General features: G+C 44.2%; 1 protein-coding gene across 3 annotated transcripts; it reads right to left on the bottom strand.

Moving 5' to 3' along the window:
* Window positions 1-26: 26 nt before the first annotated feature.
* Window positions 27-16,975, bottom strand: LOC109479758 (echinoderm microtubule-associated protein-like 2). Of its 3 annotated transcripts, none has more exons than XM_019781748.1 (19): window positions 16,134-16,975; window positions 9,192-9,974; window positions 7,747-7,942; window positions 7,314-7,442; window positions 6,826-7,030; window positions 6,296-6,445; window positions 5,992-6,061; window positions 5,683-5,784; window positions 5,407-5,502; window positions 5,011-5,151; window positions 4,528-4,674; window positions 4,211-4,333; window positions 3,705-3,842; window positions 3,336-3,467; window positions 2,956-3,112; window positions 2,651-2,748; window positions 2,256-2,436; window positions 1,564-1,694; window positions 27-1,221 (listed from the first exon to the last, which is right to left on the bottom strand). In XM_019781748.1, the coding sequence occupies exons 1-19, from the start codon at window positions 16,716-16,718 to the stop codon at window positions 1,057-1,059; spliced, it is 3,729 nt and encodes a 1,242-aa protein (XP_019637307.1). In that variant the 5' UTR covers window positions 16,719-16,975; the 3' UTR covers window positions 27-1,056. The 3 variants fall into 3 exon arrangements, with proteins under 3 accessions (XP_019637307.1, XP_019637309.1, XP_019637308.1); XM_019781750.1 differs by lacking the exon at window positions 16,134-16,975 and adding an exon at window positions 13,003-13,079; XM_019781749.1 differs by lacking the exon at window positions 16,134-16,975 and adding an exon at window positions 10,256-10,476.
* Between the last annotated feature and the right edge of the window lie 2,542 nt (window positions 16,976-19,517).

The raw sequence follows: 19,517 nt of genomic DNA, 5'->3' as shown, positions 1-19,517 counted from the left end.
TGACAACTACATAAAAGTGACACAAAACCAACAACGTCATTGCTAAAATACATTTTATTTTAGACGTCCCACACACATTATAAATACATCTTGATACGAAATATCACTTACCGCTTTTACATGTGTATAAGTAGACTATCTCAGCCTAGTGCATTGTATAGCAAAAAACTACTTTCCATGACTTCAGTACAGTGTGAGTATTGGGGATCGAATACCTCCTGCACGTCTTCTTACAATAACTTACAATGTCATGAACCAGGAGCCAACTAGCACTCGTCATGATTATCCTTAAACAATATTAATGTTGTAATGACTGTCTCATCTACTCAATTTTCATCCGGTTGTTTTCCAACTATAACATGTTATCAGTCTATATTACCTGCTAAGCATCATCCTATAAACTTGTGTTGCTAACAAGACATACGATATTAAACGCGGCCATGATTATATGGAGTCCTACTATGTACACATATAAACAAACATTTGGGCATCCTCAAAGGGGATCCTTGTCACATCAGGGCAACGATAAAGTTTTAAGGAACATTTTTAGCGCATTGATATGTGCAAGCAAACCTACAAGAAATACCGTTTGTAAGGATCTTGTGCTAGGCTAAGATGAGAAACGAGAAACTCGAGCTCTATGAAACTGTACAACCATCTTCACAACAGTACTAGGAAGAAGTCTACCGCTAGCTGACACATACAAACATTTATTTCTTATATTTACAGATGATGGCAAACTTATGCATTTTGGCACTGTTCTGGCATATTACATGGTGCAACATGATGAAGTGAAGTAGCTAAAATATAGCTGGCGTGGCATCATCATATGTTCACCGTTACAAAAGATGGCAAATAATGTATCTTCGACTTCGAAAGGAGAGCCAGTTGGTGACGATGGCTCACGAGATTTCAGTTTCTCGCGAGATGACGACGTCTCGCGAGATTTTAGTCTAACACGAGATTTCACTCATGAAAAATGGCATAACGTTACAGGCCTCCTCACAGAATAGCGTGCTATCTTCCACTCAAAGATTTGAGCCGCTCTGTTTGAACTCAGTAGCGCTTAGCCCTGTTCCTGTTGATGCCCTCTGTCGCCTGCACGGCCCACTGCATGAGAGCGGCGTCCATGCCGCCTGTAGTCAGCAGGTAGCCGTCATCGTACAGGAACTTCACGCTCGTCACGTTGCTGCTGCACATCTTCCACTGGTGACTCTGGGCCTGCGGAGGGACCACAATGTAAGCATTAATTACGTCGTGTATACAATTTGTACATTGCACCAAAGTTATGTGTACTGTCAATAGGCCATGGATGGCTTGGCCCAGAGTATATGGGTGGGTGGTGGTCCACTACATTTCTACCTTGTTCTGTTGTGAGGCCTTCGAATTCAGAATGGCCTACAACATTTTAGTTGTAGCTTCTGTGATTGAATGTTCTGAATTGATCATCTTCAGGATTTTCTCAATAATTATATAATCACTTTCATATTCTAAAGAGTTAGCCTGAACGGCTGGGCGGTGTGGGACTGCATTTACATATCAGTGTTGCGAGCCTTCTCGTACCTTTTTCTGTGTGGAGGGATATCTGTAGAGCTTCAGGAAACCCTGACTGTCTCCAACAGCAAGCAGGTCTCCTGACTCGGAGCGGCAGACTGTGTTGATGTCAATGCCGTTCTCTCTGGCTGGCCAGATCCCTGTCAACATGGAAACATACAGGTCACGTATTTAGTCAGGATCGACATAGATCAAGGCAACAATAGAAATTGGCTTTATTTAATATGATTATGTGCTGGAAATGTGAAAAGAACTTAACATGTCTATCATTGTCATTGTTTCTAATTGTTGCAGATAAGATATGTCTATTGTTCCCCTCCATTGCTTGATCATGCGCTGCTTCATGCAGGCCCCATTGCTCCAACAATAACTGTTCTTCAGACCAAGGACTCCAGTTTGTCCAGCCCTTTTGGGATTACAATTCATCAACACTTTGGTCAATATTAGATTAAGACTTTGTGTTTCCTGTCTTTATTTCAACATTGATGAACCATAGCCTATTCACGGTACTTTCTAAGCGAGGTTGTGTGTGTGTGTGTGGGGGGGGGGTGATCGTTATATATGGCCCTTTTTTGTCGGTACCCCCACCGTCGGTTTCCGGCGACCTTCTCTGCCTAATGGATACTGTCTTGCCACCGAAAGGGATCTGCTTGGAGATTATATTTTCGGTTAAATCTGCGCTGAGGAGTTTGCCAACTCACCCAGCACGTTGTATCCCAGGATGCACGTCTGCGTGTGCCACGTGACGTCTCTCGTCACGGCCGGGTTTTCCCGCCGGTTTTCATCCACCTTCCAGAAGAGCAGCTCGTAGTCTCCGTCCACGCTCTGCAGGTACCGTCCGTCTGACGACCAGTCGATGTGGGTCAGGAAGTTCTTGTGTCCCTAGGATAGAGGTTGAAGAGAAACCGTAAGAAACCGTGCCCCAAATTGTGTCCTAAATCCACAATTTAGTGTGATGACAAATTAAAGTAGTGTCTTAAATTTGTGCCTCTAAAAATGGAGAGAAAGCTCTATATTTGTCTATGGTGGCATATTTGCAACGCATTATGACGGTAACGTTATTGTGAGATTTTGAGTGATGTTACATGTAACTCACTTTCAACAGCGCCGCCTTGCGGAATGTCCGCCCGTCGTCTAGAACAGAGAAGAGGTAGATGGTGTTGTCATGGGAACCCATGGCCAGGAGGCTGCCGTCTGCAGGAACACGGAACAGGGAAATTATGAACACTCGGTACAGCAGCACACTTTTTCGTCAAAATGAATGATCAACGATTACCTTACGTCTGTAGAACATTTGGGGGAAGTCGAAGTACCATATATGTGACTTTTGGCAGTCTAAAATTCAAACATTCGTGTTATCGTTTATGAGGTTTCCGCTTTGTTGACAGAGATGACTCCCACCTGGGGAAAACCTGATGGCGTCCAGTTGTTCCGTGCCGACTTGGAAGGAGGCGACAAGAGAGCCGTCGTACGCGTTCAGCGCCACGAACAGGCCGACTGTCGTGCCCACAACCGCTAAGGCACCGTTAGGGGAGAACGTCGCCGACAGGCAAGGTTTCTGTGAGAGAAAAAGGAAGCAAGAGTGAGGATAAAACTTCAAAAAAAATTCATGGTTGCAAAGTTGTTATTTCTACACTTACAGGGCGACTAGTGTGACTTTGCGGCTAAGGACAATCAAATTCTAACTCCATAAGACATTTGCTTATACATACTAGTAGACAATCGGATATCTCATCATCTGAACAACTCATCGACAGAAAAATGTTGATCTGAAGATTTACCTCGACAGAGACCCTCCAGAGTAGCTTGTGTGTAGCTGAGGACCACAGACAGACGTGATTGTCGTACCCTGCCGTCAGGAACGCGTGCTCGTGAGGATGGACAGCCAGCGCCCACAGTTCCTCACTGTGGCCCTGTCAATATCGTGAAAGGTATATATGTAAGGTAAGTATGAAGCTGCAATCTCTACTTATGTTTACATTACCAGATCTAAAGAAAGTGAAAAATCTAAAGTAACTCGCTACACATCCAGCTGATTCTTGAGAGATGTTTTACACATCCAAAGAAATCAGACTATGACTAAGTTGCGTTATGTCATTTTTCTTGATATGAAAGATCAACTACGACAGAGATAAGAGCATGAGGCGTACCTGGATAACGGTGGTGAATTTCGTCTGTAGGGACCCCTGTATGATGAGGTTGTTGGAAGTGGCCAGGTACAGCAGACCGTCCGCCTGTCCCGCGTTCTGTTCAACAATGGTCCGGATACCGCCGTTCGCTTCCGACAGCTGTCGGGAAAGATCAAAGTGTTTTGGTAAAATACACCGTTCAACATGCCACGAAATGTATTTTACAGGTTACAGTGGGTAGTGTACTGGTTGTAAATTAGAGTAGGTGGTTGCACCGTTAACCGATTGTTTGCGCTAGATAAAACGATTTTGAAGATGCAGCAAAGGTCTTTTATGATACATTGTAAGTCGCACAGGTCTTTTATGATAAGTCGCACACAATATGACAATTACACACATAATCTTTATTTCTAACATGCACTTTGTTATGTTATATTCTTCCATTTGCATAACTTGAATGGATCTACAAAATTTTCTAACATAGAAAGAGTGATAGACTGTACATGTTCTAAATGACCCATGTTTACCTGTCTCTCTGCCTTTGCCGGGATGTACCCCCTCAGGGAGTCCCAGGCCACCAACTTCCGGTCAACTCCGCCTCCGGATAGAAGGGTCCCGTCAGAGAGCATGCGCAGTGTGAATACGCTCTTCTGTAGAGGGCCAAAAATACATTTTATTAAAATCCGTACGCGTAACACTGTGTCCTATAGCTGGGCTCCAAAATGGACGCAAACGCATGTACATTGTTTTAGTGTGGTTCTATATTTTACATAGCCTTGATTAGTAACAGAATGTTGGTGTGTCATCTACAATAGTGTCGAACAAAAAAAAAACGCCCCCACACCTCATGTGCGCGCATGATAGCGTGCTGAAGGTTGAATATGTTGTTATCGTCACGTGACCACACCAGGATGTTCCCGCTCGAGTCTCCCGTGATGACGTCACCAGCGGCGGAAAACTCCATCCCGGTAATGAACTTCGGCTTCTCGCCCTAAAGATGGAGAAAACGTTGTTATATGTTGTCTGTGTCGTTTTGATGAACAGTGCTGTAAAATGTTCATATTTTGCATTTGAAACTCCACAATAGAACTGACACATGTTTAAGTACTACTATTAAACACTTACATACTAGGAGTACATGCTAACACTTGTCTTTAAATTTGAATACACAGAATGAGTTACCTATTAGCTTTTTTTACCTTTATATCCCTTTGTTTATTTGTACTGGTCACTGGTTTTGTAACTAACAAATGTAATGTAACCGTTGATAACCCTATTGATATTGGACTTACATGTAGCAGTACGAAAGAAGAAGAAGAGTCCTTACCTCGAACACACCGCTCTTCTTGTCCCTGAGGATCTTGCCGCCGACCATCTTCCAGAAGTACATGTGCTGCTTCCCTGCCGTGATGAGGATACTGTCCTCGTGCGGGTGGAAGGCGCCGAGCACCACTGTGTCCGGGTGAGTCTGGAGGGAGCAATGGTACTACGTATAGTCACAATTGTATGGTGCATGAACATGTAGACTGCGTTTGAGCTGGAACTAGTGGAAGACATTCCAGAGTCGTCTTTCCATCGTCAACATCGTGAAGTTGCCTATCTTCTTAAAACTTTGAGTGAATGACTGTTAGTCTAGGCTTAAGTCATTGTTTCAATCTGTTAAGAATTTGGAACTGTACCGCGTACATAAAAAGTATTGGAGTTAAAGAGCGATCTGACTCACCTTCGTTTTGGCGACGATCTTGTCTGCCTGCCAGTCCCACACACTCAGCACGTGGTTGTCTCCCTCATCTACCGCCATCAGGTACTGACCGTGGTTCTGAGCAGATAAAACAAGAACTGTTACTGGATCCGGAGTTCTTACAATTAGCGTGCTTGTGTACCTTTCTTCAAAAGGTATGGCATGATTTTGCCTTCTAATTCATGATCAGAATATTAGCATCTCGAACTCAGTTTCCGTACTTAGGCCCATGTGAACATTCTTTTCAGTGCTACCGACCTGTTTGGAGAATCCGAGACAGCAGATGCCGTTCTGGAAGGTGTCCAGCCCGATCACGGCCAGAGTGTTGAGCGACACGTGATCCCAAACTCTGATGTGTGCCTGTGTGATGTTTAACGCATGAAAGGTTAGTTTTGGGCGATTGAAAAATACAAGAGATATTATAGCAGAACCTACATATATCTGTTGTTATTAAGCCTTAAAAGACGACATTTAGTATGGGAATTTTTATCACTACACACGTGCTTCTGCATCGTTTGTGCTACTGACAGTAGTTCCCTAAACTAAAGAACACCTATTGAAACTCACGTGTGCATCCGGAAGCTGCCCGGCCATCTGTCCCGTGGCGACATACTGCTCACTGGGATGGTGGGACATGCTGTTCGGACGAGAACAGAATGAGGAAAACGTATTCAAATTTTGTTATGGCAATTTTAGACATACGATATCAGATCCGACTACATACATTCTAGGACTTGAACAGGAAAGGCAGTACAGTTGGTGACTGAACTTAGTAACTTATTAAAAGTCAATTCAATTGAGTGTCTTCATCATCATAAGAACAACAAACAACAATTCTGATAGAATTCAAAGGAGTACTAATATTAGTCACCATTGTATGTCTTCCGTGTGCCCGAGATAGTGTCTCTGTGTTTCCTTGCGCGGGTTGTACATGACGACCACGGTAGCCACGAAGTACATGAGCTCTCCGGACGGCAGAACGCACAGGTTGTCCCGAGCATCGTACCCGCGGTACCCGTACCTGTGGGGTCGTCAAGGTAGAACGGGCTACAGGACTAACTTATCGCAAAGCTGACACAGAGAGAGGGGCAACTATTGCATTGTAACAATACTGGTACATATTCCAATTCCAATAAGCCTAGCTCTAAAATTTAAATTTCCACGAAGTGAGGATTTTTTTCGCCGACAAGAAATGAAAGCTTTGCCATCATCTTGACTTATACTTTGCTTCCACATTTGTGTGCAAATTAGCGTCAACTGATTTGCAATATTTTAGATTTTGCCAAGTATGCAGATAAAACTTAACCTGGGCAATTTGATCCCTATTCAGTCTAGTTGAAACCTCTAGTTGGTTATCACGATGAGTGTTCTTTTTGTGACATATTATCATAAAAAGGATACACCCATTCCAGCTTGAGTTTCTTGCTGGGTCTGCTGCCGGGGTTGACGTACGTCTTGTCGTAGCTCGTGGGGCGGAAGAAGGTCTGCCGTCTGCCGTGGATGGTCATGCGCACGACGTCGTCTTCCGAGGCTATCGGGGTCGACACGTAGGGGTCACTGACCTGTGCACCTGACGTGTCCATGGAGTTGTCGCCGATGTCGTCCACTAGAGATTACAAACGGACGGGAAGTTTTAATATGCAAATCCTCCCGCACTTGACATGAAAAGGTTTTGCTGACACAGCCTCTACAAATATTACGTGCTAGGTGTGTCAACATCTTGTACAGGTGAAAACACAAAACAAACAAACGTGTCTAATCTTTGTCAAGGTGCTTTTAGACGCACACGTTCGTGACCAAACGACGCTACGTGCCGTTTGGTCACACCTTCAGTTCACAAGTTCGAGAAAATTCTACCCAAGGAGCCGTTCTAAAACGTCACTGCTTACGTGGTTTGGGATCGACATCGATGTCTGTTTGTGTGGCGTTGGACTGCACACTGCGCCTGCGTGGTCTGTAGGCCTCGCTGGGTGGTGATGGGAGATCGTCTTCTCCACTGTCCGAGCGGCTGACATAACCTGTTACAGATAGAGGGACACATCATTGACACCTCTTCAGTGTTGTTTGACCATGAATTCACTTATTTCGATTGGCTCCTCTTTTGTTTTAATCGTTCAAGCTTGATGTTGAGTAGTGTGGAGTTCATGTGGTTCGTCTAACTTGAGCGCGACACTACTTGGTCTGTTCCTTTTCTTTGCATGTTTTATGAAAAGGGCGAAAGACAAAACAAAAAAAAACTACCAGAATCGTGCAATTAAACTTATCAAATACATTGAAATCAAGGAAATGTTAAATAGAAGTGTGATGTTGAGCTTGTAGTACCGTTCATCTGCTGTGTCTGTGGTGTCTGTGTCTTCCTGGACTGTTTGATAGCCGGACGCTCGTGGTGCACGTGTGCGTGTGTGTCAGACTTGTACCCCTCGCTGCTGGGCGGGCCTCTTCTCAGGGCCTCCGAGCCGCAGGCGATGAAGATGTCACAATCACGGAACTCACGGAACAACTGGCCGAACCCCTGAACCTGGAACACAGCACAAGATCACACATTAATGTCACAATTCATTGGTGTGGGATGTAGTGCTCGTTAAGACAAGCTGTAGCATTGTAGGAAGACACTGTAGACGGCCATAACACCAAATCCTGAGTGCGTGCTGCCATTATCTTTCGAGATGGAAGAATTCATACTACTATTACTACTATTACTATTACTATTACTGCTACTACTACTACTACTACTACTACTACTACTACTACTACTACTACTACTACTACTACTACTACTACTACTACTACTATTACATGTACTACTAGCATTGACCTTAATCAAACGTCAGCATCCACGCACACGTTTTGATTTTGTAAAAACGACAGAAATGGTACGCACAGCGTACGTTTGCAGGTACAATGTGTGGAACGTCATTTGCTAGTTAACTTGTGTACTTACGCTATCATAGACGAGAATTGGGCAAGGTGAAGGTGAAGATATGTAAAGAAGTTGTTTGTATTGCTGTTAAGAATCTAATGGTAAAGCAGCAGTGATCTAATTGTGACCAATGTGCAATGTTTCCTGACATATTTTACTGAATGTGGTTACTAAGCACCTGTGTAAGCAGCAAAAACATTTGCTATGCATTCAAATGAAACTGTTAAGTGTGAGAACTTGTAAATACAGAGGTACAGTGTGATCATTGTTTCTTATAAGTACTGCAGGTGTGCTTGTCATTTTGATTGTTTAACCTGTGCTACATCATAGTCTTAACAAGTAATGAATAAGGCAGTAATAGCTGACTACGTCAACAAATGTTAGGGGTCGGTACAACACAGCGACAATCACATTCCGTGGTTTTATTAGTTTTAAGTCTGGGTACTCCACAACATGCCTCTGGAGCGCGCAGTTATGAGTGGAGTTATGACCTATGATTCAAAATGTCAGGGCAGGGCGTTAACTATTAACCTTTGATGTTTTATGTAATTAGTTTCGTCGTTGCCATGTAGAAAGAGCCTTGCGAACGCTTGATCCACAATTGAGTTAATATTCATCATATTTGTCTTGGGATTGTACGACAAATAAGAATATTGACAAGAGTAGAGTAGAAGAATATAGACTGTCTTTTCGTAACAAACAATGTCAGTGGAGGCCAATTTGGCCAAGGAATTAGGCAGGAAAGGAAGACATTTATTAGATGTCGCCGACCATAATGACTGCAAGTTTTTGACAGAAAGACTAACGAGGATAGTAAGGATAAATGTCAGTACCGAAACGGGCCTACCTTTTGTTCTGTTGAGAAGGTGTAGAGTGCCTCGATGGGAGGGTTGGTCATCTTGATGGCTCCCGTCATGTCTCTGAGAATGTCCTCAAAGTTCTGGGATGTTCTCGGGTTGAGTAAGATCTTGCCGCGGGAGTCCCTGTGCGTGTTGGAGATGATGGTGATGACCCTGGGCTTGCTCCGCGGAGACAGCTGGTCGCTCATCATGCTCTGTCTGGAGTCGATGGAGATCCTGTCCACGGGGTCTTCCTTGTAGAGGTAGTTCTCGCCGCGGCGCCTGCCCGCCGTGGGTTTCCTGTTGTGCCAGTAGCGCTCGGTCTTCCTGCCGTAGTCCACTCCCTTCACCATCTCCCCGCTGGCGCACACGTACGACTTGCCGTGCTCCAGCTCGCTCAGGTCCGTCAGCCGCTTGCCGCCCAGGGTGTACACGTGGCGGACACCGTACGGGAGGGGGATCTTCTCGCTCAGGAGGATCAGCAACGCTTCCATGTTGCGGATCCGCTTGTTGTTGATGGCGAAGTTGACGCCCTTCCAGTGAGGGTCGCCGTTGCGGTAGAATGTCACCCTCCTGGCCCGGCGTGGCTGGCTGAGGGGCTGACGGCTGTCCAAGACGCTCCGGGCCGTCGTGAGATCGTCATCGTCTGAGAAGTCACTCTCGGAGAGATGGTTGGCGGTGGTGACTGTTTGTCGGCTCTCTGGGTATGCGGGTTTGGAAGGGGGTAGGATTGGAGGGATGTATGGAGGCTGTTCGATCCGTGCGACGTCCAGGACGTTGTTCTCAGGTGCCTGTATACAAAAAGACACAGGGTAAACAGGATGTTTTCCAAGAACATAGGTAGAATGAATCTATGGTGCCCTACAAGACGCAAAGATAGGGACAGATCTGAAGACCGTTACGCTGCTTTTATGACTAACCTTACCTTCTTTTTATCGTTTGAAAGCCAGTCGGCGGGTAAGACAAACGCGTAACGCTTCTTTCGCACATCGCGAGGGAAAATATTCTTGCCATAAACTGTTTCAGTGAACGGTTTGGCATTACGTGGTCCCAGGGGCCTCCCTTTCCTCACCTTCCCCTTCGGTTCTCCCCCGGGGAGGTCAGAGGGGATGAAGAACCGCACCCCCTTCTGCACCTTCCCGCGACGCTCACCCATTCTCCAGGAGCAGGAATGGCGGGGCCATCACGACTAAAACGTCGTCTGAAACGACTTTCATTTACAGCAGCGCCCTCCCACCATCATACGTGCCGGGGAATCTTGTCAGAGTTTGACCCACACGTTACGTGCAGTATCGCGGCACAAAGGGATCCGGGCGTTGTTAGGAGACAAATGGTCCGTGTTTAAATAGTTACTGGCAAACAGAGGCCGCTTTCAGGCGACAATGTACACATCCACCGAAAGTCGGGCGTGTTCAAACATATAACTGATATAATCCCGGCCGAGCTGTTGCAAAGGTCATCATTTCATGTTGTAATTGGGGCACAGAATTTATCACATACATGTATCAGCCATTTGTGAAAAGGATAAGAAGTACAGGCTCTCTTTTAGAGCAGTTAGTATGACACTCTCAGTGTGATACATGATAATATCATAACAAGAATGATATTTATAATAAAAGACTCGTTAAACAACGTCAACTTCCCAATCTTGACTTAATTTTAAGATTTATAAGTTATGACACTTTGAAGAAACTCAGAGTCCACATGGCTCTGCAGTGTAGAAGAACTTTCCAGGCGGTTTTCCAAAATTTCAAAAGATCCATCCTGGCACTAGGATCCCTTCATTATCTCCCCATTTCATGTATTGCTTTATCTCCGGCTCAAGACCCATAAAAGACGAAATACACGTACACAAAGGACGTGTAGGGTTCAAAAGAAGCTTTACCAACAAGGCAAAATCCCCCTCACGGTCCAAAGAAAACAAGTCGTAGTTGCGTGCTGCTTAAATAGACGGATTAGAGTAAAGAGAGACCCTCTCCTTTATAAGCTCACCAGGCCACCAGCCAGCTTACAAATGCGGGGAGTGGAATTTCTAGAAGATAGAAACGACACAGAACACTCGCGACAATATACAGATCTCAACCAATGTTCTGTGGAGGAATATTAAAGCGTACAGGTATGGAGGTAAGCACAAGGCCATGTATTGTTGTTGGGAGTAGGTTGTGGAGGAATATCCTGTCACAGGAAGATGACATACGACACATTTAATGTGTGATGATAGCAAACAAAACCGCGTGTCCGGGGGGTGCCTGACAAGTCACGGAGATGAAAAAGTCTCAGAATTCCCATTCCAGTCATGACCTCCTCCTGATATATGGAAACAAGTTGTGTAAACCTCCGCTACTGCGCGTGCCTGCCACTGCACCACAGGGACTTTGACTTTCTCATGGACACATAGATCGCTGGGATGCATAAAGATAGGTGACTAAAGAAGAGCCACTTAAGACGGTGTCAGATGAGAAATGTAGAATTCGAAGGAAGTGTCCAGCTGAAGCAAAAAGTTCATTTTTTATTGAAATTGTCAAACTTAGTCTACATTTTGCAAACGCTAGTGTAACTCAAAAGTCCAATTTTAAAAGAAAAGTATTTAATCCTCAAATTAGTATTTCGTAATCCTACACACAACGCCCTCTACCGTGAAAAAACATGAACTTGCACCAAGTTGAAAGTAGTATACCAATGCTCGAATCCATCCCCAGAATGCCCTGCATCTGGCCCAGTCGGATCAGATTGACCCTTACCGTGACAGGTGCTCCCTCTCAACATGCTCTCAACCCGAACCCCCCTGTGTGTATCCTGCTCCATCCAGAGTGGCTTCTCTGCAAACAATAATGGCTCAATCCTTCAAATCCTCGTCGACGCCTGGGCAGAATCCACTTGAGTTTATTCCCGTTTTTGTTACATAAGGCGGAGTATCCTGTTCAACAGAATGTCACGTACCGTGTCTGGGATTATGTCAAGTGGACAGAGTCTGCCTTGATGATGATGATTCATCCCACTACCGATCCGACAAACACTTCATAAAAAAATAAACTCGTTGTCACTCACAGGAAATGGCTAGTTCATGAAATGGAAGTGTTTTGACTGATGCTTATTTCTTGAAACTGACTCTGCCAAAAAATGATTTCACGGCAAGATACATCATGAATGAAATCATCCTTTCCGTATCCGGCTACATTTTATATCAAGTAGCAAATCTATAATTCAGTTTGGAAGAATATTTCCTGTGAACTTTATTTTATTTATGTTCATACTTCTGACGGCCATTGTGATTTTCTATACGTGCTACAGTGTGCGGAAGGCGCATGCGTCACTAATCCATGGCCTTGAATGAAGTACGCACTTGGTCTTCATGTAACAAACAAATACAGTTCTGAATGGCGCAGGCTTTTCCTTAAGTAGGCATTTCCTTTCCAACAATTGCACGAAATCCTCTAATTCAGCAAGTGGTCTTTCTTGTACTAAAACCCCATACTTTTATATCTATATGCATAACGTACACATTCGAAACATAGTGGACTTCCCTTCATTCTCGTTCGATACAACTGAAAGTGCGCATGCATATCGTTGCATCATTATATAGAAATTACAATATTGAGAAAAGAAAGATCGTCGTTGTTTCGAGAAAAAAAGGAAAGAAAAAAGAAGGGTCTTTTGAAGTTTTTGACCTCTTCATTTTTTTGGTTCTCTTGGCATATTATGTTGATAAGGCCCAGAAAGGCATCCCTGTAATGATCAAGGTACTTGTTTCATGAAAGTGAGCATATATACTCTGGTCGGTATCAACCTAAAATTGCATAGCATGGAAAGATTCTTTACCTTGGGAAAGTAACGGTCTTCCAACGACATCCACAGTACAGTGCATTTAGCGCGGTGCATCGTGTTCATGGTTCCACGGTTAATGAGCGTGTTTTGGAACGGCTATAATTCCTCATACTCATTCCCACTACTGATGTGTTTTGTGGCCAAGTACGCACTTCGCCCTCAACAAAGCGATATGGCATTGACTGACGCATACATTTTCTTTTGACGTACAGAAATCAGTGGTACTTGAGTAAAACTATCAATTTCAATATATGACGTAGATTATGTCATTTGATGTTTAGAAGAAATGTTAATATGCAAAGTTACGTTATTTTCCGTTACGGCACATTGATGGTGAACATGGGAGATCATGAGGTGTCAACTATTAGCGTTCTTTTCCTCATCTTCATCAATAATTTCTTCAGACTTTGTTCATAAAAAACATGGATTGGGCATAATACGTGCAAAACACCATGTAGTCATGAGGATGGTGCTTAACCTTGAATCCTTTGACTGACTGAACAGTGGGAGCCATTTCCCTCATTTTCTATGTATGGTGAATTCTCAGAAGCTGTGAAGTACATATGAGTTGAAGGGGAAGCAATAGAAATGGTTATACAATGGTTTCCAGTGTCAAGTCCAGACAAAGAGTAAGCATTTTCTGACGTTTCATTGGTTACATGACGTGTTGGGTACATCTGAAGTGGATGCACATGACGTTATGTAAGTTCCCGACAGGCGTCTGCGCATGTGCGAGAATCTTCTGGAACGTCAAGCATACGCGTGACTTTGCGCATGGCATGTAGAACGTTAGGAGAGCGACTGTGCTCTTGTAATAACCAGGTAGATTATGTGATATTTTTCTATTGACGGAAGTTGATCTCTACTGGCATCGCGAGTTGTCAAATTTTGAGATGGATTTTAAGAACAGAACCAACTGGCTATACTTGGAGTAGGCCTCTCATCACATATATACATATGTTTGTATCATTTCCACTCTGGCTACTTCAAGAAGCTTCATTTTCGGTTATCTATTCTTGCAAAAATAATTTTTGAATGTTCAATGTTTTGAAATGCCCCCTACTAACCCGATAAAGACCACCGTATGACGAACTGAGGCGCTAGGCCCGCACACAGACTAAATTAGTTACATGTATGTTGGTGTTTGTTTAGAACGATAAGCGACAATAGGCCGCCTGCATTTTTGACTTTGATTGTTGGCGTTACTTACGTACATGACCTTCAAGATTAGGTTTCGGGGGGCCACTTTGGTCTGCACGTACCTCAAGCTTAAAATGTGCCACAAAATGTGTGTGCAGAAGAAAAATTATCAGTTTAGTCAGCAAAGTACTACTCATACTCATAAAGGAAATTTGCCCGTCACTGAAACTCTACCAATGCTTACTTCACCGGTCATTGGTAGTGTTGTGTAATGTTATATATAACATCTACAGTGGTGATTCAGTGATGAACGTTAGCTTCTATATTCTTTAGATATAGAATGTAGCAAATATAGACACGTTTATTCATAGCATCGTACACCTGGTTTTCAAAACGTTTAATAGCTAAGTGAAGGGGTAATTTTACAATTATCTCCAGATGTTATCGTCTTTGTTTGATGTCAATGTGCAGACTCTACAGCTAATGTTCTGGTCGCTGTAGTGCCGGATGGATGGCATAGTTTCTCCCGGGGCTGGCCGCCTAGCTACCGCCTGTTAAGTGCAGCTGTGAAGCAAAGAACCGGTTCATACAGTCCTCTTGTCACATAATTAACGGGGACCTTTGGCCTGTTCCACGCATTTGTCTTCCGCCATTTTGACTAAGATCGTTTGTAATCCCGACAGTTCTAGTAATGATGATTCCACTGTACACTTCGGGAAGTTTGCAGATTAAGAAAGTGTTTGGTTGTGGTCATTTAAGCAGCAAGAAAAATATTCCAGTCGACCTTATGAATTATAACAACATTAAGGTTTTAACTTTAATCAAATTTTCTTATCTCATACCTATCTCTCAGTCCAATCGCTTGGTTACCTATTCATTAAATTGCATTTACGGAGCAAAGTTAAGCAGGCCATCCGGAATGTGTGAGACCCAACGCCAACCCATACCAGAAAACCTCCGTATAACATAAGACCACTTAAACAGGCCATGTAAAGTAATTGTGACGGGTTAATTAATACGTACACAGTGACTGTCCACCCGTTATATAGTGTAAACACTCGGTACACAGTGAGAACGAAGTGAGTACCTCTTAAACACACACAACATGCTTCATTGGAGAAACATCCTTTTCCTAACGTACGGAAAGGACCTCCTAGGTTCCCCGAAAACGTATTCAAGCGATAACGTTGTAGTCAAAAGGTCTGAGATAGTCGCCAAGGTACAAGACTTTACTGACAGCCGTTACAGACATACCTGGGTGGCACAGGTGCCACACAGAGCGTTAAGTAACAAGTCAAATATGTAAAAGCAACACAGTTCACTCCTCGGTCAATTTAAGGTGAGCGTTGACAGTTCAATTGACGTACGGGACGCCTAACTGTTCATTCTATGAACACGGTATAAACCCTTTGTGTACGACCACAAGATGACAAAAATGCAGATTAATGCATTGTCCAACCAAGGACCTCGAAATAGCTAATATAACATCCTTGGGTCGACGTAGAAGCACATGAAAACACACCATTGTAATGTTTTGTCACCAAACAACCTCACAAGACCAACATCCTCCCTCCCCACATACCATCCATGACGTGGGAAGCAAACAATGAACCTCATCAAACTACAATTGGTCATGATGTTATCTCGACATATATGAACCACCTGTTGTCTACTTGACTGTATTTATATATGATCGCGCACATGTATTATGTATGGGCCATATCTGGTAAATAAGGACACATGTCATTGCGCTATTGTGTCGCACAAAGCCGTCTAGGTGCGAAACACAACTACTTGGGCACAATATTTATTCATGCGACACACATTCAAAAATAGCGTTAACTTCATAACCAAAAGTAGGAAATACGCAGCACACTACTACAAAGTGATTTAGAGTAAGAAGGCACTCTGCATGTTACATTTTGAAACAAAATTAATGTTTTTGGTCTGATAAAAGTCATCTTCCAAAACAAATGGTTTCTTACCTTGGGTAAACTTGCATGTTGTTTGTTCTGTGTAGGATCCATGGTCTCTTGAGCCCTCAGCAGGCGTTCTGCCCGGTTCAGCACGTCTGCCCGGTTCTCCCGGCTGATGTCAGCGGTCTGTACGGGCACGGGGATTCGGCTCCGCGGGGAGGTGTTCCCCGGGAAGGCGGGATCGTCCTGAGCGGCCGGGGCAGACTTGCTCTGCCGCCCGTCGTTCGCTGGCACCCGTATCTCGATCGGGATGGTGATGTTATCCTTGTGGGTCGGTGCCAGGGGACCGCTCAGTCCCTCCTCCGGTGACGTTATAGGTACGATCTCGTGCTTGATTTTCCCCACTTCGATCTCCATCTTATTCTCGTCGCCGCTGTTGGGAACACTGTCCTCCGACTCCGCTCGGATGTCGATACCGGAGTCCCTCATACTGTGTACGCGGGAGTCCTGGAGGCTCGGAGCCGAGCCTACCTTGGCCAGGTTCATCTTGGTCGAGATCTCGAAATCTTTCTGCTCTTTCGAGGTGAGATCTTCGGTGTTGATCTTGAACTTCTCATCCCCGATAGTGATGTTGATATCCTTGATGGTATACATTTCCTGTGATAAAAGTCGAAAGATATGCTGTGTTTAAGGAAAAATCTCACCACTCTGAACTACACTTAGTAATCGGTGTAGATCGTCGTCATCTATCTAGAGTACTTGTATCTTTCGCCATTTCCTGTCCCACGTAAAAAGCACGTACAGCGTGTCTAGAATAATGGCGGATACACGGGGCATGCCTGACAAAACCCGCCTCAAGAGCGGCTGTCGTCAGCGCATTGGCTGGCGCGGCCTCTTTGGTTCGTCACTATGGCCTGCGCGCACACTGACAAGTGTACATAGTTACTCAAGCACAGCAGGCAATAGGACGGTGTGGGCACAATGGAAACAACCACCTCCTCCGCCGAGTGAAAAGCTGTCACGTGGTGTGACGACAAAACCCCTTAAATGGCTTCGATTACCCTTATTAATGGATTAGTTGTTTGCTCACTGATTGGAGTGTTGGTTTAAGGCAGGCAAATAAGGAGGATTTGTGAAGGAGAGTAACAGGTGGGATGGTGGCATTACGTCGCGGTTAGCGCGGTTTATTTTAGAAATCAGTCTTAAATCCAGCGGCCAAAAGACACCTTAACTAAGCTCGTTGCCATGGTAACTCCACACGTCAGTTACGTCAAGTTGCCCCCGCCCCTAGCAGGCCTACCTTCCCGTGAAGCGGGCACGGCGGCGGTATGTTGGGCGAAACAAGTCTTTATGTGACATTAGCGCGTGAAAACATTCCGCCATGGCAAGGCGGCAAACACAACAGAACCCTTCAGATTACACAACAGACTTTGGTCTCCCGTGGCGTTTTTTTCGCATGTCCGCCACGGCTAACTTCAACCGCGCGCCGGCAAATTCAAAACGGGACAAAGAGCGGGGTTTGGCGGTGCGCTCACAGACTTGGCCGTGAAAGACGCTTCCTGAGACGGAATGTCCAAAACCACAACTTTTCTCACACGACAAAAGATGCCCATACTTTTCGTAGCTATTTTCAACGACTACTGATTTCATAAAATGAAACCATTGCTGATATATATATATCATTTTCTACGGTAAGAAAAATTCAAGTTGAAAGTTCAAATACATATACTTTGCTCTCCAATTTATAACACTTGGAGTGATTTACGACGACAGTGAATAGCATGAAGAGTTTTCAACACATTCAGTGCAACAAATAACTTTGACAGATGTTTGACAGAAGAAAGTGCTCCCTTTATGGACGGACGATAACAGAAACAATCTGGGACTTACCGGCTTCTGTCCGTCAGTTCCCAGAGAGAGTCGTCGAACTTGAGGCTTTTCCGAAAGAATGTCAGGAATCGGCGTGCCTTGAGAATGCGTCGAAGAGTGTCGACGACGCGAAACTTCCTTTATTTCGGTTTCCTCAAGAGAATATCTTCGCACTTGAAGCTTCTGGAAGGCGGCCTCGGGGAGCAGCGCGGCTTTTACATGCGCAGCAGAGTGTCGGCGGCGGGTTATTTTGGTGTCTGCAGAAAAAAAAACAGTTCGTTATTTTCAAGCAAATTTGGAAATCTTGTTTCAGGTCGCGCTGTAGATATTCTGCCACAAATGATCTAGCCATTGAAGATACCCAAAATCGCTGTCTCGGAGAGCTGAAAAATGTTAGAACTATCATAGAAATCAGCTCCGGAATCACATCAAAAGAAAGCTTTTCAACGGATACATTTTAAAGGCCCAAAAAAGTTTTTTTTTTTTCACCTTCACCTGAGATCCCGCTATCGTCAGAGTCAGAAGGCCGTCGGAAGGCCCGGATATCTTCCTGGCGATGCATACTGTTGCGTGGAAGAACGGCGACTAATCCGACGCAAGAAGTTGAAATCCCTCAAAGCCCACAGAAAATGCGTAACAGAACAATGCTTGACGCCCTTGAAGGTTTTAAAATAGTAACACATTGTTCATAATCAGGTCCGTCATTGGTTAGCCTACAAACTTGATCATCGGGTTGATGTAAGCGTTATGCATAAGTTTGATGAAGGGTGCTCGTGTCGTTCTGCTCGGCTTCAGCTGCGATTGATTTCTGTTTCACGAAGTTTCGTTGAAATGGTCTGCGCATGCGTGATTGTTGACCAGGCTACTGAAGGGCTTTCGGAAGAGCTTTTGTTCCCCTTACAGACTTCGGACTAACGGTCAAGATGACGACTTATAACTCAAGTGTGTCATACACAATAACTGAGACCCGGATAAAAGACCGCTTTGCATTGTGGTACATATTGCATGGCTTTTAGGATAAAAAGCCAAGTGCTCACGTCAAAGTCTGGACTGGATAGCGACGGCTTGTAATATACAGAATTAAGCAATGCTAATTGTAAGGATAATTTAGCGACCGTTTAGTATTACTAAGGGTTCTTCTCATTACATATTTACACAGACAATTGTTAGAATTCAGAATTTTGTGGGGACAATGATCTTTGCTTGAGGCATAAGTGTAACATAAATCCAGTCAATGAGAACGTTTCAATGGCACCTCTTGTTGTTCAGTTTTCAGTTGTGAGGCGTGTGCAAACGAACTTATGTAAGTTCTGACACGTGTATGCGCATGTGCGCGACTTTTCTGGGTCAAGTTTATGCAAATGAAACACCATCATGGACGATCCTGACACGTGTATGTCCATCTGCGCAAAGTACTTGTGGCAAAAATTCTCAGAAGTCCAAACAAAGAGAAAATCTTTCCCGAATTTTAATTGGTTACAAGACTTGTTGGCCAGGCTTCAGTTGTGAAGTGTATGCAAATGAGGTTCTAGGCGCGTGTACGGTACTTTTCTGGGACAAGTGTATGTAAATTACATATGTGAG

Source organism: Branchiostoma belcheri, unplaced genomic scaffold (assembly GCF_001625305.1).
Source record: "Branchiostoma belcheri isolate BF01 breed outbred unplaced genomic scaffold, Haploidv18h27 scaffold5, whole genome shotgun sequence".
NCBI lineage: Eukaryota > Metazoa > Chordata > Leptocardii > Amphioxiformes > Branchiostomatidae > Branchiostoma > Branchiostoma belcheri.
The sequence above is the reverse complement of the archived record's forward strand: the minus strand, read 5'-3'. Positions and strand labels throughout refer to the sequence as shown.